The sequence below is a fragment of the Halichoerus grypus genome, chromosome 4 (genome assembly GCF_964656455.1).
Source record: "Halichoerus grypus chromosome 4, mHalGry1.hap1.1, whole genome shotgun sequence".
NCBI lineage: Eukaryota > Metazoa > Chordata > Mammalia > Carnivora > Phocidae > Halichoerus > Halichoerus grypus.
In genome coordinates this window covers 131,816,657-131,841,509 of record NC_135715.1, presented here as the reverse complement: position 1 = coordinate 131,841,509, position 24,853 = coordinate 131,816,657, and the positions used below count along the sequence as shown (strand labels likewise).

The 24,853-nt window shown below is 38.3% G+C and overlaps 1 protein-coding gene and 1 pseudogene across 2 annotated transcripts in view; one reads left to right on the top strand and one right to left on the bottom strand.

Moving 5' to 3' along the window:
• Nucleotides 1-24,853, bottom strand: part of CERS6 (ceramide synthase 6) — a 313,294-nt gene that overhangs the window by 123,578 nt on the left and 164,863 nt on the right. For both annotated transcript variants that reach the window (XM_078070944.1, XM_078070943.1), the window contains exon 4: nt 22,784-22,841. In XM_078070944.1, coding sequence (XP_077927070.1) covers nt 22,784-22,841 — 58 coding nt within the window. The remainder of the gene's footprint in view (nt 1-22,783; nt 22,842-24,853) is intronic.
• On the top strand, nt 1,573-2,441 carry LOC118522767 (large ribosomal subunit protein bL32m pseudogene; annotated as a pseudogene).

Genomic DNA, 24,853 nt, shown 5'->3' with positions numbered 1-24,853 from the left:
AATGTTTCACCAGCTAATAAATAATCAATCCTTAGAGGAGCAGGGCTTTGTTTTATGAACTGCCTGATAACTGGGATATTAGCCATTCTTTCAAAAGACACTTATTTGGAAACAGGATGAGGACTTAGATATGTTAGATTGAACTCATATTAAAGTTACTTTAAAAACCCTGCACAAGTTATTTCCTTTTTTCTTCTTCCCTGTAATTCACAGAACTAATTTCATGTTGTCCCAAAGGTGATGGAGGAGATATTTAACATGAGTGTGAATGGCTGTGGAAGAGAAACATATCATATGGCCCTCACAGATTCTCCTTAAGAGGAGGAAGAGAAAGGGCTATCTTCGTAAGACTCAAAATCTTTGCTGGAAACGGAGCTGGGAATTGTACAAACCCGCACTGCTGCAACAGGTCTCACCGTAAAGTATCAGAAGCCCGACTTCTCTTTAGTCTCTCAGCATTGCTAAGGGTAAGGTAGTTTAGTGAGTCTGATTCTCGGCGGTTCAGCGCTTGAGGAGACCTACCACAAGGAGTACACGTGCCTCCCAGGAAGACCTCCCCGTCCTTTACAAACAAAAACCTTTCTCCCCCATATCCTCACTTTCCTTTCTCTTACCACCCCAGCTCCTCCAGCCACGCCTCAGTCATGCCCACCCATGTCACCTCTACCCAATCCACAGGGTTGCCACAATCCCCAAAGCAGAAGGAAAGTATTGTTACCTATGGTGTTCAAGAAGAGTGATCCTGATAAAAATGGGATACGAAGCAATGAACGACTGCTAATGTTTTTACAAAGATGACCTTATTTGGTACCAGGAAAAATAAAAATGTACATTCAAAACTGTCCAGAAATCCTGTGAAAGAGATTTTCGTGGTAACCAGAAGGGTCACAATAATGCACCACGTAGCTACCATCAGCACAGACCTAGTAAGTAGACTTCCAGCAAACCCTCGCCCAAAAAATTACTGGAAGTCAGATGAGGTAGACCAAAGCAACTGGATACTGCCTCTGGAATGGAATAAATAGATAAGGGGGGAAAGATATTTTAAATTGCCCCAGGATCTCTCTATGAATTAATTGGGTGTTGACTTAAATGCTTCAGGAGTTAGGCTATTTCATTTACGGATGGCATTGGTATTTGTTGGTAGAGCCAAGGAAATGAAAAGGAATTAACAACTGATGAGCCATTCTCAGTGGTCAGAGCGGGAGGGAAGACTAGAGAAATAAACAAACCAGCTCTGCCAGGGATTTGATGGTGAACAGACAGACGTGGTAATAGAGTGGAGAGTGCTCTACTCTACTAGGACGACCGGACACTCCTTGGCATGTGTGACTCCTGTACCTCCCTTCCCCTCATGAGATACCAAAGCTGACGCCTGCAGGGAAGAAAATGGAAAATCAAGATGAATCTTATCCTACCAAAATGGACAGATGTTTCTTTGGCCTTTACCATCGACTCCCCTAATGTCAGAACGAAATCTGGAACAAGCAAACAACTACAGGGAAAACATTAGGATGTGGAACTGCAACTCCTTTTTTAAAATTTAAAGAATGGGGTCTTCGGGTAAGGAAGATGGCGTCGGCCATGCTGGCGCTTGTCGTCCCACCGTAGCCGGCAGCCCGGGGACTCCTCCGGAGCTGTTGGGAACTACTACAGTGGAAACTTCAGCAGAGCGGACCAGGTTTTCCCAGTCCTCCATGGGGACCAGCATTAGCAGTCCAAGGTCCAGCTATATTTACAGAACCAGCAAATGATACCAATGGAAGTAAGGAGATTTTCAGCCTTTCCGATAGTATCTTTTGGATGGCAGCTCCTAAGAACAGACACAGCATTGAAGTTAACCCCTGTAGGGGAAGAAACCCTCAGAAGCTTATTAAAGTTAAGAACAATATTGACGCTTGTCCTGAATGTGGTCACCTGAAACTGAAACACGTCCTTTGTGGCTATTGCTATGAGAAGGTATGCAAGGAGACTGCAGAAATCAGAAGACAGGGCAACAAGAAGGGGGCCCTTTTAAGGTTCCTTCCGTGGAGACTGTGGTGCTGTACACAGGAGAGGCAGCGTCTCAACAAGATCGCGGTAAGAGAAGCATTGAACGAGACAGGAAGCAACCATCCTGGTTCACCCAGAATTAAGACCAAAGGTGTTTGAAGAGGATAACTTCATATAAAACATTTGTCCTGAAAGAGAGGAAAACTCTTTGTTTTCACGTCGGTTTTGAGCTTGTTTTTAAATCATCAATCTAGTGTAAAACGTTCTCTCAAAGCAGTTAGTTTTGTGGAGTAATTTGAAGAAAATACCAGGAGTAAACTCTGAAAATATTTGTTTATACAGAGGCACAATGGGTTGATATGTCTGTTTCTGTTATACTGTAAGGTTTTAAGTAAACATAAAATTTCCAGTACAGAAAAATAAAACGAATGATTTAAAATTCAAAAAAAAAAAAAAGAGAAAATTAAAGAATGTCCCCCTTCCCATTTCTTTTTTTCCCTTCTCTGTTTTTGAAATTTTGTCTCATTTCTCCATGCACCTTACTTAACGTAGCACGGCCATCCACCTCCTGGACAAAGAGCAGACCTGTTCGACAACTCTTTATTCAGTATTTGTTTTCAGGAACCAACCTGGAGGCACTGACAGTAAGTCTGGGCAACACATAGGTAACCGTGTGACAGGTACAGCAATTGAGCTCGTCAGCATCCACCAACGGGGTAGAGGGCGCAATGGGTGGGGGAGGCAGAGATAGGATGGACAGCCCAGAGGGAGCTGAGGCATGGGAAGAGGCAGGGGAAGGAAAGAGAGCTGAAGCTTGAACAAAGACTTATGTGATTGGCAAGAGTTAGCCAGGTCAGGAAGGGCTGACATCATTTTTGTCTACCACGGGCAAACAAACGATTTGTTACCGGGGCCAAAAAGCAGATGTCTCCCGTTACAAAGTGAAATGTTCTACTTTCTAGTACAGTAAGTTAAATGCTTTTATCTGTTGAAAAATACAAAAATAGGATTTCTGGAAACCATATGCTTATATAATTTTCGTAGAAATTAAACACTTTAAAAATATTCTTGCATCTTGTCATTTCTCTCCCATCCTTCTTTGCCATAAAATATCCACATGATGATATAATGTAATATCAGTGAATTGGTTTGCTTTTTAGATCTGACCGAATATTGGGATGGACTATTTTTTCTTTTTTTAAGATTTTATTTATTTATTTGACAAAGAGAGACACATCGAGAGAGGGAACACAAGCAGGGGGAGTGGGAGAGAGAGAAGCAGGCTTCCCACTGAGCAGAGAGCCTGATGTGGGGCTCAATTCCAGGACCCTGGGATCATGACCTGAGCCGAAGGCAGACGCTTAACGACTGAGCCACCCAGGTGCCCCGGGATGGACTATTTTTACTGTGAGGACATTGAACAGTGATGAATGTGGGAGAACAATCACACGACCTGGGGGCGAAAGCCAGCTCTGCCACTTAAGGTTACTTAACCTCTTTGAGATGGTTTCCTCTCTCTTTTAAATGGGGTAATAATACCAACCTCAGAGGGCAGGGAGAAAATCAATTAAATACCACAGTCCAGGACTGAGCACAGACCAGCACATGGAGCAGGCTGAGGAAGTGGGTGGGTGCCATGGCTGAAATATCCTTCCTTCTCATCCCCTAAAAGTCAGCTGCCTTCTCTTCTCTAAATATCACACAACCGAAGTATATTTTTTTCTTTTTTGTATCTGTTCTGGTAGTAGCAAAACAACTGAAGTATATCTTAAAATTATTTGTATTATGTACCAAGTATAACATTTTTTAAAAAGTAAGCAGCAGTTTTTCTCTCTTCAAAAAAAAAAAAAGTATTCATTATCTTCATTAAAATCTGTATATCCCTTGAATTTTTTCCCCCTCTTGCTAAGTGAATGACTCTAAATGGAAAAAAAAAAGTTCTTTCTACCCCTATGAAAAACATAACAAAAAAAACAGCCACATTTTTTGCCAGGTAATAAGTAGTCATTCTTCTGGAAGTAGAAATCTTTTTAAACTTTCACTTTTCCCCCCCTCTTTTAGAAGTAACTTTTAAATACACCAAAAACATTCTGCCTGTCTCCTCCTTTCCCTTTTAAAAAATTCAACATTACCTCTTCAGTACTGGATAAACCTTCACAACAAGCAGGAAATGCTTTACCTGTCTGAAACTGACCTGCCAACTTTCTGGGGCACATCTGACACAAAAATCCACAACTGATATGCAAGAGCCAGTTTCCACCAGCATATGGACCAATGCCATGGACGCCAGACATCAGGACTACCGCAGTGGCCAACACAGATCCCCTTGCCACCTGTCATTACTGCTTCTAATTTATTCCTCACACTGCTCCAGCTCTATTCCGTTGTCTGTTACCTCTATTCTTTCTTACTCAACAGAAGCCAAGTTCTTGACCTGGGAATCATGACCTTCACCCACCTGCCCAATCTGTCTCTCATCGTCATCAGGCTTGCTGTCTCCCCTCCTCTCCTGCCCCCAAACACAAACATGTACACACACACACACACACACAGTTCCAGCCTTACTACTTTCTATTCTTTCCCAACACTGTTCGTCCCTTCACCACCTTTGCCCACTGTCATCAGCTGAAGGTTCCTTCATCTTTCATCCTCAAAACCACATCCTTAGTTCAGTCCTCCCTGAGCATCTTGTCATAGTTCTTCCTCCTTCTTTAATCTTAGAGGTCTACTTGTACCACTATTACAGGACTTTTGTCATGTGCTGCCAGATGCTAAATGTATTTGTGAGCAAGTCACATCTTCTATTAACCTGTAAGCTCTTTAAGGATGAGGAATATGTGGCCCTCCTAGAGAAAACCTTCAGATGTTGTGTTATCCTGGTTTTCCATGAATATTTATTGCAAAAGCAGGTGTGTTTACCACCTGCTAATTATCTCCAGGTTCATATGAGAGGCAACCCAAAGTGACTCCAACTTTAGACGTGCCAAATGGTATTTCTCCCTGGATATGCTAGTGAAGGTCTTCTGAGAGACCAAGAGACCAAGATAGATGAGTACATTTTCATAGTATGGTAAGCTGAATAATGGCTTCCAAAAATATCCAAGTCCTAATGCCTGAAATTTGGGGATGTCACCTTATATGGCAAAAAGCAACCTGAAGATGTGATTAAGGTAAAGATTTTGGATTGGGGAAGTTATCCTGGTTTATCCAGATAGGCCCTAACTATAATGACAAGTGTCTTGAAAAGAGGGAGACAGAGGGAGATTTGACAACAGAAAGGGAGAAAGTGACATGATGACAGAAGCAGAGACTGGAGTGATGAGCTTTGAAGATGGAAGGAGAGGCCACCAGCCAAGGAACATGGCAGCCACCAGGAGCTGAAAATGCAAGGAAACCAATTCTCCCCTACAGCCTCCTGAAGGAACCTGTTCTGCCAGTACCTTGACTTTAGCCCAGCAAAACTGATTTTGCATTTCTGACCTCCAGAAGTGTAAACGAATAAATCTGTGTTGTTATAAGCCACTAAGTTTGTGGTTACAGCAGCCACAGAAAACTAACACATGTGTTAAGTGAGTATTTAGCCTTTCTGGGCACCGTACTATATATAACACAGTAGTTCTCAAAGTGAGGTTCCTGGACCAGCATCACCATCATCACCACCTGGGTACATGGTAAAATGCAAACATTCAGGCCTCATCCAAAATTACTGAATCAATGCTCTGGGGGAGAACACCCAGCTATCCATAATTGAACAAGCCCTCCGGTTGATTCAAGTTTGAGGACCACTCCTGGAACATTTTCTCTTTGAACTTGGTAATTAGCAGGATGTCATGCATTTTAGAAGGATGAAATAACCTACTAGAACATCACTTCCTTGAAACAAATGCTATGACAACACAATGTGGAAAATGGCAAGGACATCCTAAATAGACTGCAGCACAAGTAACAAAAAAGTCTTAAAATAACATGAGAAGCTACTACCAGTATCTAAAGTCTATTTTATCTGTGCTTAAAGGTTTGAACTAGCAACAGTCAGGTATAACTATTCACTGTTAAACTATTAACTACTAAATAAAATTCTTTTTCTTAGCAGGCAAAATAGATCTAAAATTTTTTTTTTTTTTTAATTTTATTTTTATTTTTTTTTTTAGATTTTATTTATTTATTTGAGAAAGAGAGAGAGCACAAGAGGGGGGAGCGGGAGAGGGAGAAGCAGACTCCCTGCTGAGCAGGGAGCCCGATGCGGGACTCGATCCCGGGCTCCAGGATCATGACCTGAGCCGAAGGCAGTTGCTTAACCAACTGAGCCACCCAGGCACCCAAAATAGATCTAAAATTAATGGAACTAGAAACCAGTACTTTTTCTAACAATGACAATTTTTCTATTATTCAGAGGGAGTCCATTTTGAACTTCTATCAAGTTCTTGGCCTATAATTTCCACATTCAACACATGAAGATAAAACCTCAATGTTATATTTAGTGTGTGTGTTTTTTAATACAAGTGTATGTCAGGAGAAACTTATAAAGGGGAAAGAATAACATTTCCAACATGATATCTAAAAATGGCTATTAGGCAAAAATTTGTAAAATAATATTATATGATGCCCATTTTTTTAGAAAGCCAATTTCATATCACAAGCATCTATTTATTAAATGGATGAATAAATGAATGTCACATCTTAACAAGAGATGATCATAATAATCAACCAGTATCAAAATCTAAATTCTGTTTTTAACTTCTATCTCTCATCTAAAGGGCTATTTACGTTACATAAGTAATCTATAGAACTGTGTTTTTCTTTGTGGCATTGTCTGGTAATCTGAATTTTGCCAGTCTCTGCTGACCACATTCCATGCTTATCAACACTTATTGTGCTACATAGAAATCAACCAGAGGAGTCTGTTCTCTGGGGTTAAAGGACTGGTTAACAAGGAGAAGCAAGTGGGAAATCATTTCCCTGCCTAGGATCTTATAAATTAGGTCAATAGGACCCAAGTCAAATTGTACCCACAGCATTTATTAATTTTGTTTTTACATGGCCCTGTTTTCATAATTCACATGAAAAGAAGAAAATTAGTAAAGCACCACTTTATCAATTGCTTTACAGCTTCAACAACTAGTTTAAGGAAAAAAAACTGACATTAGGTTGTGAGGAGCCATGCCTAGGAGCAAAGTGAAAAAAGAGCTGCTTCTTGATTCATGCTTCACGGGCCAGTGGTGTCTGCATACGCACATACCCAGAGCACCGCAGTCTAGTTATTGCCTCCGCCCTCTGTATTGGATGGCTGGGGCCAAATGTAATCTGTCTGCTGATGCTGAACACCAGGCACCCGAATATGAAACTCTTTGTTGTATTTTATCATCCACAAAGGAGAAGCTGATACTCACAACAGGACTATTTCCAAAGAGAATAGACTATGCTTACTTATGCCGTGGTTACTAAATGCTCCCTAGTATCCAAGTCACTATAGAGATAATTCTTAGAATATTACCAGTTAGTGGCCTTGAGCAATAGGGGCCTTGACTCTAGAAGTTAATATTTTATTTAATTTTACTGCCAACCCTATGTTGGGAGAGAGTGTAACCACAAATGAAAAAAATGATAAAAATTCTCAGCTAATCTCTAATCTTGATTTCAGTCCTTAATTTTTAAGTAGTTTTCCCCCAAACTTTTATTTTTTTATTTTTGTTTTTTTTAAAGATATCAGGGCGCCTGGGTGGCTCAGTCAGTTAAGCGTCTGTCTTCGGCTCAGGTCATGATCCCAGGGTCCTGGAATCGAGTCCCGCATCGGGCTCTCTGCTCAGCGGGGAATCTGCTTTTCCCTCTCCCTCTGCCTGCTGCCCCCCCGCTTGTGCTCTCTTTCTCCTTCTCTGTCAAATAAATAAATAAATAAATAAATAAATAAATAAATAAATCTTTTAAAAAAGATATTTACTTATTTATCTATTTATTTATTTAAGAGAGAGAGAGAGCGCACACATGAACAGAGGGAGAGGCAAAGGGAGAGTGAGAGGGAGAGGAAGCAGATTCCCCACTGAGCATGGAGCCTGAGATCATGACCTGAGCTGAAGTCAGATGCTTAACTGACTGAGCCACCCAGGAACCCCTCCCCAAACTTTTAAAACAAAATTGCTCAAAATAGCAAAGTAGCATATTTTTAATTTCATTACTCAAACTCTAACTGTATTCTCAGCAGGATATCAAGCACTATGGGGAAATACACTGGAGTATGAGGTCCTGTCTTGACCTGCTTTTAGAACTGGATGGAAATAAATTTGAGAGCACACAGATAAGACACCTACTACTTAAGTAGGTGTAATGATATTGTATGATATTAATAATGACAACTCCTATTAATCAAACACATTCCATGGCTCAGGGAACAAGCTAGCTAGTTTACATACACACTATACAACCTTACAAAATATAGGATGCACTGAAGTAGAGATTTAAAGGGCCATAAGTTACAGGTTTTCCATGGTAAGGAGGATCTGTGAAGAATCAGGGCTGAAGATCATCTTTGGATAAAGATGAGGAAGGTCATTCTAAGTAAACCCAGTGATAAAAATGTACCTGGCCTGCTTAGGGCAAGAATAATTGGAGCAGTGGAAAAACATAGAGGCTAGGGGACTGTTTTTTTTCCTACTTTTGTCTTTGTCAGAAGTGCTGATAATCAGAGGAAAAGCTGGGGACCGTGTTCAGTGCAGTTGTTACAGAAAGGTAGGGCAGAAGCCTCAAGAATAAATCAATAGGGCAAAAATACGCAATGGAGAAAGAGTAGGCTCTCCAATAAATTGTGCTTGGAAAATTGGATATTCATATGAAAAAAATGAAATTGGACCCTTGGAAAAGTCAACTCAAAATGGATTAAATCTTTAAAAATAAGATCTAAAACTATAAAACTCCTAGAAGAAAAACTATAAAACTCCTAGAAGAAAAAACTATAAAACTCCTAGAAGAAAGTCTAGGGGAAAAGCTTCTTGATATTGCCCTTGGCAATGATTTATTGGTTAGGACACCATAAGCACAATAAACAAATGGGACTACATCAAACTAAAAAGCTTCTGCAGAGCAAAGGAAATAATCAGCAAAGTGAAAAGACAACCTACAGAATGAAAGAAAATATTTATAAATCATATGCCTGATAAAGGGTTAGTATTCAAACTAACACCTACAACTCAATAGCAAAAAAAACACAAATGACCAGATTTTAAAAATGGGCAGAAGACCTGAATAGACATTTCCCCAAAGAGAAGGTAAATGAAAAGATGCGCCACATCATTAACCATCAGGAAAATGCAAATCAAAACCACAATGAGATATCACCTCATACCTGTTAGGATGGTTATTATCAAAAAAAGCAAAAGATAAGTGTTGGCAAGGATGTGGAGGAAAGAGATTCCTTGTGCACTGCTGCTGGAAGTCGGTATATCCACTATGGATAAAAGCATAGAGATTTCTCAAAAACTTATATGACCCAGCAACCCCACTTCTGGGTATTTATCTGAAAGAACTGAAATCAGTATCTCAAAGAGATAACTGCATATCCATGCTCAACTGCAGTATTATGCACAAAGGCAAAGAAAACAGAAAATAGGAAACAACTTAAATGTTTATCTACAGACGAATGGATAAAGAAAATGTGGTATATAAATACAATGGAATACTATTCAGCCTTAAAAAAGGAAATCCTGCTGTTTGCTACAATGTGTGAACTTAAAGACATTATTCTAAATGAAATAAGCCAGACACAGAAGAACAAATACTATGTGATCCTATTTTATATAAGTAGAAGTGGAGGATAGAATTGTGGTTACTAGAGGCTCAGGGAAAGAGGAATTAGAGAGGTATATATAGTTTTACTTATGTGAAATGAATAGTCTTAAAGATCTACTGTACAGCACAGTGCATATAGTTAACAATACTACATTGTACACTTAATTTTTTTTTTTAAAGAGACCGCACGCAGTGGAGAGGGGCAGAGGCGGCAGGAGAGAGAGAATCTCAAGCAGACTCCATGCTTACTGCAGAGCCCAACACAGGGCTCCATCTCACAAACCTGAAACTGTGACCTGAGCCAAAATCAAGAGTCAGATGCTTAACCTACTGACCCACCCAGGCACCCTGTACACTTAAAAGTTTAGGACGGTAGATTTTATGTCAAATGTTCTTATCAAAAAGGGGGAGGGGCGCCTGGATGGCTGTCGGTTAACCATCTGACTCTTGAATTCGGCTCAGGTCTGGATCTTGGTGTCATGACTTCAAGCCCTGCGTTGGACTCCTCACTGGGCGTGGGGCCTACTTAAAAAAAAGAGGGAGAGAGGAAACTTCTAGAGATGACAGAGTTTAGAGCATCATATATGGTGATAATTTCATGGGTACACAGTTATCTTCAAACTCATCAAATTGTATATATTAAATATGTCCAACTTTTTTGCATGTCAATCACACTTCAATGAAAAAATAATTATAAATAAATAAATAAATAAAGTTAAATGTCTAGTTAAATATCTAAATGGAGAGGACACTCTGATAGATATGATACCTACCTGGAATTTGAAAGTGAGGATGTTGAGGCAGAGAAGGATAAAGCACGACTATTGGGGAAGGAGAGTGGTTTGAGCAATCATGTTGCTTGTGGTGGGTTAATAGGAATAGTAATGTAAATATCTGGTGGTTAGGCTCTGGGTGCAAGGATTGAGGATGTAATTTCACAGCAATTCATAGATGGATGAGGCCTGAGGGTGGGGGTAATTGAAATGACTCTCCATTATCCTTCCCAACTCCCATCCATTCACCATTTTGAGTATATGGAAGAAAGGGAAGGAACACAGAGAAGACATGGAGAAAAGTCAGAAACTTAAGTTAATAAGATGAAAGACTATAGATTGAGGTCAGGGAGGAGGAAGGATGCCCCTTCCAAACAAATACCAGGTATCTTTACAATGAGGACATGCAGGGGAATTAAGCCATCGTTTCTCTAATGCAAGCCAAGTCCTTCCCAAACACATTTCCAGTTTTATTTTCTGATTTCCCTTTCTGTAATCTCAAATAGACCCTGTATTTTTCCAGTTTTCCCATTCTGTACTCTCCATCTAAGAATGCTTTCACTATCCCCCCTATATCAATGTCATACCATTTATTAGGGTTCAAATTAAATACTACCTCTCTGAGGTTTATTCATTTCCCTCATTGAATTCCTTTTCCATGCTCAGGAAGAACCCTATACTTCTGTCATTTATTATAAACTCTAAGTATTTATAGAGAAATCTTAACTCCTCTGCCATATTATAAGATCCTTAGAGGCAAGAACCATGGGTTCCCTCTCCTGTATCTGTCACTATGTCTTGGTATAGTAGATATTTAATAATGTTAGCTAAATTGAATTAAATTCCTATGCTACTGATGATCCCAGGGAAGGGAAGAACAATACTAACATTAGCTCAAGGACTCAGACTGTCTTGCTAACTTCTTTTTCCATGATGCTTAGAATAATCCCTATCAAAGGGCAGGTGCTCAACAGATACTGAAAGAATGAACAAATGAACAGAGATCAGTATTTCCCAGTGGTAACAGACAGAGGCTCTTGAAAGAACCATGAATGGTATGCCATTTAAATAAGAGTCTTTGATCCTCAACTGCCTTGTGCCCACATTTCCACTCAGCAACACATAACAACTGCTTAAATGGCAGCTCTAGGATGATCAGAAACCATTAAGTTTTTTAATTGAAGTATGACTTACACACAATAAAATCTAAGTTCATAGACATTTGATACATATTTACATATGTACGTACCTATGTCACCATGACCTGATTAAGATCTAGAAAAGCTCCAGCACTCCAGCAGGCTCTCTCTTGCCCACGCCCTCACCCCCACCCCTCATAAAACTACTTCTATCAATATAGATTAGTTTTGCCTGGAAAAAGTTTATCTTATCCTTTCCATTGTTCACTGCCTTATGGAAGTGTGAATTCCTTGAGGCCAAAATGGCCATCTTCTCTGTCCTTTGAATAGTCATTAGAAGGTAGATGATACCACCACACTTTTGCTAAAAAAAATCCTAAGCATTAACAGCAATGGTTTCTAACAGGCAAGCCTATTCTCATATACATTAATAAAGGAGAAGGGCACAAAACTAAGCAAAACACTAAACTATATGTCCACTTTACGGCACACTGTAGCTGACCCAGTATGTGGATGCTCTCTGAATCAGTTTTTTTTGGAGACACACGCGGAGCTGTAATCAAAGCATGAGCTAGTCTGATTGGGATGCCCGCTGCTCTGCTCCACATCAGATAATTGTCCTAAGTACCCATACTCCCACCCTCAACACACAGACAAGACTGAGTCTTCCCTGAAGAGACAGAACACCAGTTTTAGAAGCAGAAGTAGAACATCTCATTACTTCTCTCAGAACGCTATTGTTTTTAAGCAATGAGCATCTGGTTTGTTTCATTACATTTGATGAGGAAAATGATTTATTATGATGACCATGGTATGTGAAAACCATGAGCTCTCAGATTTTATTAAAACAAACCTTGGTAAGAATAATGCTTTTCTTGTTGAATTCAGTAAAGGATCTTTCTTTATGTCAGACAATGATTCAGCTAATGCAGAATGAATGTGCAGGTAAAGATTTTGATACATGGATCAATATTTCATATCAAATTACCTGAACTCTTCTGAGAGTGACTAGTTTTCTATTCCCCATGGAAACAGGACAGGAATGCTAATGCAATGCAGTTCTGAGGCATTGCCCTCAGCCAGAGGAAGCCTGTAGTTCTAGCTTTGTTACAGCATATAAATGAAGACCAATGTTGTTCACAGTTAAGTTCAGCCCTAAACTTTTGAGAGGTATAAGTCTATGCCTTTAGGGGACTGTCTAATAATGAACATCTTATGTAAATGAGTGTTATTTTAGTAGCCTCTAAAATAGAAGCTAGCTTTTTATTTTTAGACTTTCTACAAAGTTGACATTTTATTAAGTGAGCTGAAAAAATAATATTCATGGTTTGACCAAGCACCAAATCCACAAACCTTTGTACAAATAATTACGTAAGAGCAAGTATCACTTCGTAATACTTGTCACTTGTACTTGGGAATCGACACAAGTATTTTCTCCTCCTCTTACAAATCCACTTCAGCCTCATGAGCTACTGCAAGTCCTGAAATCTTTCTGCCTCACCGCCTGCAGGAAGCCGTTGGTGTGAGATGTCATTCCTTCAAGACAAAGCCTGAACACAAAGCAAAGACAACCTGGGTAAAAAGCCTTCTCAATGCTCTTTAGAGAAAATTATACACACCCAAAATTAAATCCTTGCATCTCATTAAATTAAAAAAAACTATAAGCTATAACCTCAGTGCTGATGAAATGGTTTTATTATCTGAACACCCTAATTTTTTCTAGGCAATGAACAATTTCACCTAATGCACATTCCCCTAACTGTAGAGCATACTGAGTTGTCCCAACCAGCTTCTTACTGTGAATAGTGTATTAATGGTTTGTTAGTCACACTGTAGAAAGTAAATATGTATCATAGAAGGGAAGAAAAATTTGTATTGCATAATTACATAGGTTTGTGTAAAAAGGGACGATCTATACCCAGTCTGAAAATTAGCAATTTTTGTTGCGATCCAAAAATACCAAGAATGCAGAAAGGCAGAGATTCTCAGCTTTGCCGATGTGACTTTATTTGCAAGTAAATACATAAAAGCAACAATGCTTAATTTGAGCCTTTTGAATACAATCACTAAATTTAACTCTGTAGTCTTAAGATATATATATATAGTCATAGGACACAGCCTTTGCTTTTTCTTGTTAAGTGGTCAGTCCTTATCAGCACAGTAGATCCACCGAGTCAGTAATGAAGCCTGGATACAAGTAAGCCACAACGTCAATGGTATCTCCATTTAAATTCCAGCCCTCCTACTGACTAGCTCTATAACCCAAGACAAATAACTGATCCTTGGTTACCTTTGGTTGATGAGAAGTTATGTTTCACAACACATGAGAAATGAACACTATGTGATCAGTATCATGCCTGGCCCATACTGAGTCCTCAGTGCAGCATAGCTATCATGACTTTGATTATGATGTGATTATTTTCAGTGATGCCAACACTTATCCTGGTCATGCACTAAGCCAATAGTGTTTCCAAGTCATTAACCCACACCAAAAGAGGTGGGACTTTCATTCTGAGAGTGCTAATGGAAGGAGGAATTCCGAGTTATTCCCTGACACGGGCCACATAAATCCGCTATGGAAACAGAGCTTGAATCTCCCCAGAATCCCACCGGAGACTAAAAAGCTCCTTCAAAAGTCAGTACTAGGACATTCTCAGGTATCTAAATCAAGATGATCACATAAAGGGAGCCACTGGGAGAAAATTCAGGGATTGGGGCAGTGAGGACCAGGCAAACATGGACAGTGGGATTTTATTAAAATAAAACTTCTGTATCTCTTTGCCATTTAAGTGGAATTCAACTTTTTTATTTTCTCCTTTTTAAAAGTTACAACTATAAGCTCTTTCAAACCCAAGTATACCTAAAGTGATGCACAGTCATTTTCATTCTAATGCCCATAACTCAGGGCTAATATTTTTAATAGAAAATAAAGTAGTAGAATGAAGCGGGGGAGATCAGAAGGGGAAACGAACCATGAGAGACTATGGACTCTGAGAAACAAACTGAGGGTTCTAGAGAGGAGGGGGGTGGGAGGATGGGTTAGCCTGGTGATGGGTATTAAAGAGGGCACGTTCTGCATGGAGCACTGGGTGTTATATGCAAACAATGAATCATGGAACACTACATCAAAAACTAATGATGTAATGTATGGGGATTAACATAATTAAAAAAAAAGAAAAGAAAGTAGTAAAGACATTTGAAAAAATTAACTATCTGCAGTTCTGTCTTTCTAAAAGAATTCATTTTTATCTATTACTTTCCATTTATCTATATAAATGTTAATTATTTTCATGTACAGTTCTACTAAGCATTTTATTAGGACTATAAATAATATGGTTACTTTACAATTATTTTTAATTGATTACATGCTATTTTATCATTTTGATGATAATAATTTTAAAAATTCTATTAATATTAGACATTAAGATTGCTTTAAGTTATTTGAATTTGCTATAATTTGTGTTGCATGTAGTATGTATAGATACATGCATATGTATATTTTTAAGTTGTAATAAATAGCTACACACATGTATTTTTTGCCCCTGTATAATTCTTTGCTCAGGATACATTCATAGGAGTTGAACTGCTGAGTCACAGTCTATGAACATACATATGGTTATAATTCTGATCACCATGTTGCTTTCTCAACAGGTCATACCGGCTTGCCATAATTATTGACTATTTCAAATTTCTCACTGAATTATGGTGTATGAACTCTAAAAATGTTATATTAGTCCACGTTACTGATTTTAGAGATGTAGCGATTAAATCCCAGAGAGATGAAGTCACTTCTTCAGGCTGCAAAACTGATTAATGGCAGAATTCAAACTTAAACCCAGGTCTTCTGACTACTTCTTCTGGGTCCTCGCTGTATCACCTTATCCTCAGTTTCCCACTTGCCTCAGAATATTCTCCTCAGATAGAATACCAACCACAAGTCAACAGAGAAGGGCAAATGACAGGTATGAGGGAAATCAGAAAATATTCAAGAGGGTACATGTGGGTAGAAGGGAAAACGGAAGATACAACAAGAATCATGGAAGGACAACATCTCAAGGCCATTCCAGATCATTTCCATTCCAGAAAGTGCATTTACCTAGTTGTAAGCATCAAAGCATGGCCACGACAAGGGATCTTACCGCTAGAATTGGCAGTGACACATTTAAAAGTTTCATGTCAAAAAAAAAAATTAAAAATTAAAAAATTTTTAAAAAGAAGAAGTTTTATTACAGGACAGTTAGGCATTCACAGCCCCCAATAGAACCTACCTCTCAATCAGTAACAATTAGTGGTATGTCTTACACTTTCCAAGTACTTTATAGCTTCCACGGCAATCCTACACAAAAGCTGAGGAAGTGAGGGCAGGCATCATTTTCTCATTTTACAGATGAGAAAAATGAGTCTCAGAGCGCAGTGGTGTGATGAAACATAATTGGCAGGGCCAAAACTACCACCTCAATCTTGACTTTTCCCTCAATGTTCTCCCACAGTGACATGACTTTTATTTCTTAATAAGGTGAGTTTACTAATTAAAACAAATATACTTGAATTGCTGGATTTTTAAAACTTGTTTTCTAAGTCGTGTTGTTGTTGCTGTTTTAATGGACTCAGAAATTCTAAAGACTGCATGTCTGGCTTCTATTTTTGCCACAGGCAAGTCGATTCATCCTTCTGAAATCGTTTCTTCTTTTGTGAAATGAGAAATTTGAGATGGTTGATCCTTAGGGTCTATTCCCAATGTTCATATTCTATGTCATCTGCAATTCTTACAAAATTATTTGATGGGGCCATTAGGTGAAAGTGAAAACTTAGGGAGAACTCTAAAAGTTGAACCTCCTTCAACAAGGGACATACTCCAAGCAATTTCAAAATATTTTAAATGACACAAAGAACAAAATTTTAAATGGAGACATATTCTAATGGCTAGACAAATTTTATTTTCACTGTTAAGACAGGCAAAATGATGACAAATTTGCTGTTTCAATTTTAGAAAGAGTCCAAGCTAACCAATAAGCAAAAGAGTACACCTTGAAGCATGATACCATGGCAACATTTTGTGGCCTTGTTGAACTTGGAAAAGCACACCAAATGAATAATGAAACTATGAATAATGAAACAAATAATGAAACAAATGAATAATGAACTATGCCTTCATTCTGAGCAGACTGAGACTGTCTAAAAGGATGGGCAAAGTGCTCATTTGGCCAAGATACTACTTTTCAATGACGGCTTTTCACCCCCTAGTCAGTCATGAAGCCAACAGAATATGTGGCAACTTGCATATTTTTTAAATGTAATTAATTACAATGAGTTGTCAGAGTACATAAGAGAATGCAGCACTACGGGAAGGCTGGGCTACTTATTAAGATACTGCTTCTCCCCCTCAGAGTTGGCCCTCTGCAAACTTCAATTCAGCTGGCTCTTAGGAACTGGTGCCTTATGGAGTTGAGCCTCTAAGAAGCTCTAGAGGGAGGCTGGAAGATTGCAAGAGGAAGATGGGATGTGCTCCTTTCTCTTCTGCTTCCTGTTCGGGCCACCACTTCTCCATCGCCCTCTCCCCCGACGCCCCCAGCAATGCATCTTCACCCCAGCAGTGAAATTCCAGTGGCAACGGCAGCTTGCTGTTTGCAGTTTTTCCTTATTCCCACAGCCAGCCTCATTGTGGTCCTGCAGACTCCAGCTGGTCAACGTTCCCTCTTTGATGTTGAGCTCCATGGCTCCTCCTTCTAGCTTCTAGGTTCTGATAACTCCACCCACTTCCCATGAGCCCCTGGTCCTCAGAGAGGTAGCTTCTTCCTGCCATTACTATCTCCATGATACCTCCAGGGCACGGCTCATCCCAGAATGTACAGAGTGCCAGTCCTTGAAATGTTTGTTACTGTTTCCCCAGAATGTAAATTAACTACATCACTAAGCACACTGTTTAGTTCAGCTGACTTTTTCTTCACAGTTAGACTTTCTCAAAAAAGAAGCAGTGAGTTGATTTGCATTCAGGTCAAGCTCCTTATCTCATTGCAGACTGGTAGGAAAGAGTCAGCAGATCAATTACTTGGTGCAACACAGTCTTAGTGGTTCCCCAGTTAATGTTTCTTTATATTATAGTCACTCCTAAAAATAACTCCTGTGATTTCTGTCTCATAATGGGACCCTGACTGACACAGAAGTTACGTATAGGTAATAACTGAGTAACTTGTATTTCATTATATACATGCATGTGTACAAAATGGATTGATATAAAATGTACCATAGGATCAAAAAGTTGGATATACATTACCCTAACATGTAGATTATAAGAAAAAAAAATTTCCTAAATCCCAGTTGCATGCATATCTACATTGCCTTCCTGTGACACTATATTTTAAACAAATAAAGAAACTCAAAGAAAAATATTCAAAGAACTCCACCCAATATAAACTTCTATCTACAAAGGAGAAAAAAAGGTAACAGTAAATGAGAGATACTCTATTTTTTTAGGCTTGAATGTGGTTTCTTTTAGGACTTAGGAAAATGTGTTAATTTGTATGAGTACATTGTGTGATACAAATTCAGAGCACCTAAACAAATTCTGGGTTTTCTTTTAAAAAGCACTTGTCACTTACAATCATATTTATGGGCAGAGTTGCTTGTGTCCAGCAATTACAGGAAAAGACTACTGAGATAGGCTTATCTTTCAACTATATAAATATTTCCTACTAACCTAGCAATAACTTTACCTAATAGCTCACTAACCCCCCTGTAAAGTCAATGCCTTCTAGAGTTTGCTTCATGACCAAAGTTAGTGCTATCTATAAAGGGGGTTCTAGGCTGAGAAAGTAGAAAACATAACATATAACATGTGCATACCTGAGCATTATCACATCACTATAAAATATGAGGCTCATTCTTTTATTTGTCATCATGAAATTACAGAAAACATTTTGTTGATTTCATATAAATGAACACACACATACCTTACAGGGTGTCTAGAAATTTTGAAAATACAGGGCCAATTATTTCATTTTTTATTATAGAGCTATTCATATGTGACTATATAGTTTATCACCCAAACTGGGTCATTTTGAATACAAGGGAGAGGTAACTGCCTAGGACCCTAAGATAGATTGTATGGTTACCAAACTCATGTAAGAAGTCAGCCTCCAAAGATGCATTTACATATCAACCGAAAGAACTATGACATAATGGAGATTAAGTCAACACATGTTAAATAAAATGAAAAAAAAGTATGATAAATAGTACTCTGTGCTTCTAAGTATCTTGCATGTAAATACGTAATTTCTACGTCACATAGAGTCTTATTCCATGATGTATCCTTTGACATTGCTCAGAATAGCTAGAATATTTGTAAAAATAAAGCACACGTGGCAATCATGAGATTGTGCCTCTTAGACCTTGGACTGCATTTGCATGAAGGCCACAGGCTGCTTGCAGCCAATGACTGAGCACAACAGGAATACTAGAGTAAGGCCATTTCTAAGAAACATAGGTCTCCTCTGATGGAGACTGTGGCTCTGGGACTCTCCAACTGAAATTTCTTTAGAAAGGCAGGGCAATCTTAGAGATTCACCGAACCTTTTTTCCTTCGCTCTCTCCCACACTGGGGGTCAGTCTTACACTGGGGTCTGAAGGCTCTTCCAGCCTCCCCCAACATCCTCCCCATTTTTGCTTATAACAGGCATTTCCCCGAATCAATTTCTTACACATTCAATCTTAATGTATCTTGGTATCTCCCTCTCACAGGACCCAGACTAAGCACAGATGTTTATTGACCTAAATCTAGTTTATATGTATTCTAAATACAAAGAATATTTTAAAACTGAGGGCACTTGAATCAGTCACATTTACACACTGAAACTCTACTATATGTGGTAAACCCAGAGAAATATGTATACTCTCCCTATAGGATTAAGCCAATTCAAATTGGAAAAGTTAACAGCATTTAATAAAACTTCAGTGTTCAGCCTGAATGTATTTCAACATGGCAGAGAAAACCAAAGCTATTCTCATACTAGAGACTGATATCTCCTAGCCTCACCTACAAAAGAAGGTGTTCTGATGATACACGTGACAACTTCTACATCTAAAATTCTATGGTTTCCTAAAATTACTTATGAATCAATTTGTTTTTATTTTTTAAGATTCTCTATCTACTGTTGTGGGTGCATGGTGCTTTGCATTTGGTAAATATCTCTTTAACTGAATCTTTAACAGAATTTCAGGGTAGAAAGGGTTCTAAAGTGACTTAATCCACCCTAGGAGATGACATGCAACAGGTTCATTTGACCTAAAGTCAGAAAAAAACTGTACAGTGCAAGCTGCTCAGGCATTTTTCTAATAGCCCACGTAAGAATAAACATTTTTACTGCTGGGAGTAAGAAGCAGCTGTGGCCTCTCACCTCTTAAAATCGGTTCACTGCCTTGTTATTTTATTAAAAACACTTAAGAGTGTTGTGAAAATTTGAATTACCTTGTTTTGATTATTTCTGATGTTGACAATATACATTTTTTCCTCTTGGGTTAGATAGGCAAACACACTGTCCATTCCAAGAAAGTTAATAGAAAATATATTTTAAATATCCATTAAAGTAAGTATTTAAGGTTCTATAAATGGTAACAATGACTACATGAGGTCAAGTTAGCTAACTTAACCAAAGAAGGAAGTCATTTGGAAATCATGCTGAAGTTAGGGCAGGCTGATGGAGTGGAGAAGTACTGGATTAAGAGACAGCCGTGCATGTTTCATTTCAGATTCAGCTTTTAATAAACTAACTGTGTGACCCCTGAAATGCTACCTACCCTCTCAGGATTTCTGCTTCTCCAGCTGTGAAATAAGAGGGTTGGACAAGATGGCTTATGAAGTCCTCCACAGCTGCTTTAGTCCCATGGATTCTGTGTGCACTTTTCTATCACACATGATGACTAACATCAAACTACAGACTCAACCAAAACTGAGAGCTTCTTAGTATTAGAGGAAGAAACCCCAAATGTGAACGATTTGACAAGAAGAAAAACATCTAGTTCTCTTCTCATTTTTATTTTATTTTATTTTATTAGGATTTTATTTATTCATTTGAGACATAGAGATACAGAGAGAGAGCATGAGCAGGGGAGAGGCAGAAGGAGAGGGAGAAGCAGGCTCCCCACCGAGCCAGGAGCCAGAAGCGGGGCTTGATCCCAGGACTCTGGGATCATGACCTGAGCCAAAGGCAGATGCTTAACCACCCAGGTGACACTCTCTTCTCATTTATAAAGCATTTGCCGTAACCAGATGCAGTATGAAAGGGAACCAGGATAGGGGAGCCTGGGTGGCTCAGTCAGTTAAGCCTCCGACTCTTGGTTTTGGCTCAGGTCCTGATCTCAGGGTCGTGAGATCGAGTCCCACGTCTGGCTCCGCACTCCGCTCGAAGTCTGCTTGAGATTCTCTCTTTGCCCCTCTCCCTGCTCTCAATCTCTCTCTAAAAATAAAGTCCAAAAAAAAAAAAAAAAAGAAAAGAAAAGAAAAGAAAGGAAACCAGGATAATTTAAGGAAAAGCAACTTCCAAGCAAACATTCCACTGACAGGCCCTCTTACTGCCTTCTACACAGCCACTGAGGACTGAAGGATAAAAGCTATTCTTGTTCCCTTCAGTCTGTTGGACAGAGAGAAGCAGAGCTAAGTGTCAAAGTGTTTCCTGCTCTGATGACAGATGGCCAGGCTTGATGTAGAAGGGCTAAAAGAGACCATATCCCACAGAAGGGCAAAAAAAAGTGCTCCTGGCTCTCACCATCTCTCTTAACCGTCAAAGCCCTTCACCCACAGAACCCAACATGAATTCCAAACTTTGACCTCAGTTAGCAACTGGCCATTCCCATGAAATACAACTTTCCCTTGTCAGCTGAAATTCCATCCAAAGCTATTTCCTATTCCAAGGTAATGACGTTGTAAGCACATTGTAAGTCATTCTTTCCAAGTAAGTAAATTTGAAAACTAGAACAGTAGGGTTCCAAAAAAGGCAGTTTCTACCACATTTATGTACCCCAGTTGAGAATTTGTTCATACTCAGCCTTAAGAATGAGGTTCATTCTTTTAAATCTATTCAAGGGGTCTCTGGGCCAGGTAGCCTTAATTAAGTGAAAAATAAGTGTGGTTACTAAAGGAAAAGACAACAGGTAAAAAGAATAATCCCTCTAGGCAAATGTGACATTGGGAAACAACCACTATTTATAATAGAATTTGCCACAGGCAGATAGCATCTTATAACTCAGACTTTGAAAAAGCATTTGCAAATTTTCACATCAATATTTACATGAAAATTTACCAGTAAAACATGACACTTGGCACAATGCCTTACTTTGGAAAAAATTTTCTACTAAACAAAGATAACATAGATTTCACTTTAAAGCTTAATACTATAAACTTTTTTAAAAATCATTTCCAACCTTCTGCCAAATCAGTATTATTAGTACGTGCATGACTAAGAGAAGCTCAGTCTTCCTAAGACTTGAACTTAAGCAGCCTAACTCGTTAGTAGTAGCATTCAGTATTGAAATAACCAGGAAGAAGGTTATGGCAGCCTTGAAGAATTACTTTCACAGATAAAGGTGCCTCAGTTTATGCAGGAATAGCAAAAGAGTAGCAGGGGAAACACAATCTAGGAAAGGAACTCCATTTTCCAGCAGCAGCTGGTGTTGCCGTGTTAATAGCTTTGCAAGACACTAAAACATAATTCTTGTTGGTGAAGATTATAGTGGTAACACACATTGCAACAACTGATTTTTTCAATTGTATGACGTGGAAACTCTTCACTTCTTTCAAAGCATCAGATGGATTTTAAAAGGTTCCTAATGGCCATAAGTAATAAGTAACAACTACAGTGGTCAGAGGACTTGTAACATCTTTCACTGGCAAAACAAATTATTTTCAAAGGTATTTTTGGTATATACCTAAAAAATATTTACTATAAAGGATAAATTACAAATATTTTTGTAAGTCAAAGAAAAATGCACAAATATTCTTCGGAAGCCTATTACAATGATTTAAAATACTACTCTGTCGCACAGAAAAAATGAGATATAGGCTTACAGTTACATAAGAATTATATAAAGTAACTTGGCAGATCCTACCTTTTTTAGGAACCGGACTCCATAGGTAAATACATAAAGGGAAAATGAAAATCTCCACCTGTAGAAGTTTAAAAAAACATTCTATGACATTCAGTTTATGTATTCACAGCATAGTATTCTGAAACATGTGAGTGAAAAAAAGTCCATTAAATTTGCCAACCCCCCCCCCCCCACCCCAGGCCCCACCACTCCAACCAGGGATTAAGTTTAATGGGCAATTTCAGTGTTAGCTAAACACATGGGCATGGTTTATTGCAAAATCTTAAATACTAATAATTCATAACAAATTTTCTTCCAGTTACTGTATTTGCCCATCTGTTCATCTTCTCTCTCCAACATATGCATTTCCTCTTATTAATTGCTCATGAAGGAATACAGTTCAACAATACAAAGGTACATAAGATTGTTTTGAATTCCTTGTCTAATTCAGATATTAAGTAAATAAGTTAACTGAAGTTCATACTTGTTTAAAAAATAAAAGCCTTAGTATTTTTAAGTCAAGTAAGATTTTTTCCTTCATCTTTTAACAAATACTTATCGACATCTTTGTGGATGTTGCTAAAGGAACCCACTTGGAATCTAAGGCATCCACCTGATGTACGACTGTTAATGACAACCTTACACCACCCCAAACCGTACATCTAGCTGTTAGTTAGACTTCCATTTTTTTAGTGAGGAAAAACATTTTTGGTTCTCTTTCAATTTTCAATGATTCAATGTTTAAGTCTTAAAATATAAGACTTTATGTGGACAGTGGTGATGTTTGCAGGAGGAAAAAAAAGTTGAAGCCCTACTTTTTACCCTATACAAAGATGAACTGCACTTAGATGTAGGACCTAAATTTGAAAGGTGAAACTGTAAAGCTAACAGAGGAAATTGTTGGAAGAGATCTTTGCAATTTGGGGATAGCCAAAAACTTCAAAATAAGACCTTCAAGACCTCAACTTAGGAAGAAAATTCATGCATTTGATATCAAAATTAAAGATTTTGTAAAATGGCCTTCATAGATAATAAACAGGTAATAGATTAGATTTTTTTTTACAGTATCAAAAATTACTGGGACAATGGAACACATTAAATATGAATCTTAAATTAGACATCAGTGTTATTTAAATGTTAAATTTATTGAGTGGGAGAACTGTATTACAGTCTATGTAGGAGAATGCCCTTGTTTTTAGGGGATTTACAGTGAAATATTTAGTGGTGAAGTACCTGAAACTTTAAAAATATATACATAAGACTTTGTATAAAGACTTTATATAAATTACATATTATATGTATATATGGTTTACCCTAGTACTCAATTCCCAATTTTACTTCTTATATTTTCTGGGTGTGAATAGCTATGCCTTTAAAGTTTCACTAATTAGCATTTCTGAGGTTATGCTGTTAGTAGTTCTATGGGGTACAAGTTATAAATGAACACAAGGGAGAAAGGGGCTAGTCAACTTCAATCTGTCAGGAGGCAAATTACTTTATGTGTTTGCAAGCCATGTAATATTTTCAAATAAGGTAAAAAAAAAGGGGGGAGGGAAAGGAGGGAGAGATGATTTTAGGAGATGATTCAAATTTTAGACAAAATATTCTGGAAAAAATGACAGCTTCTGAAGGTAAGAGGAAAAGAATAATGGTGGGGGGCCTCTGAGAGCTGAGTATGGCCCAATAGCAGACACAAGTGTCCCTCGGAATTTCATTCCTGGGCTGACTGACCTTTCAAACATCCTGGAATTCAAACCAGAACTAACATTTAGAGAAGAGCTTTGAACTTCAGGGTTGAGAATCTTCAACTAATAATTCATAAAACCTGAATTCAGGAAGAAACGATAAAAACGGATGGAAGCAGTATAATAATTCAACGAAAACTTGCAAATGATAAAGAAAAGCCCTCTTGTAAGTAAAGGTGGTTCACTTACTGCAGCATCAAAGTCAAGGACTTAATTTTAACCACTTCTCCGTTACTGATTTTTGGTGGTTGTGGATAAGAGTTGTCTGTATATAAAAAAATATTAAAAAAAAAAAAAGAGTTGTCTGTATGTTTCCTTCTGGATGTATAAATTCTAGATCAGAACT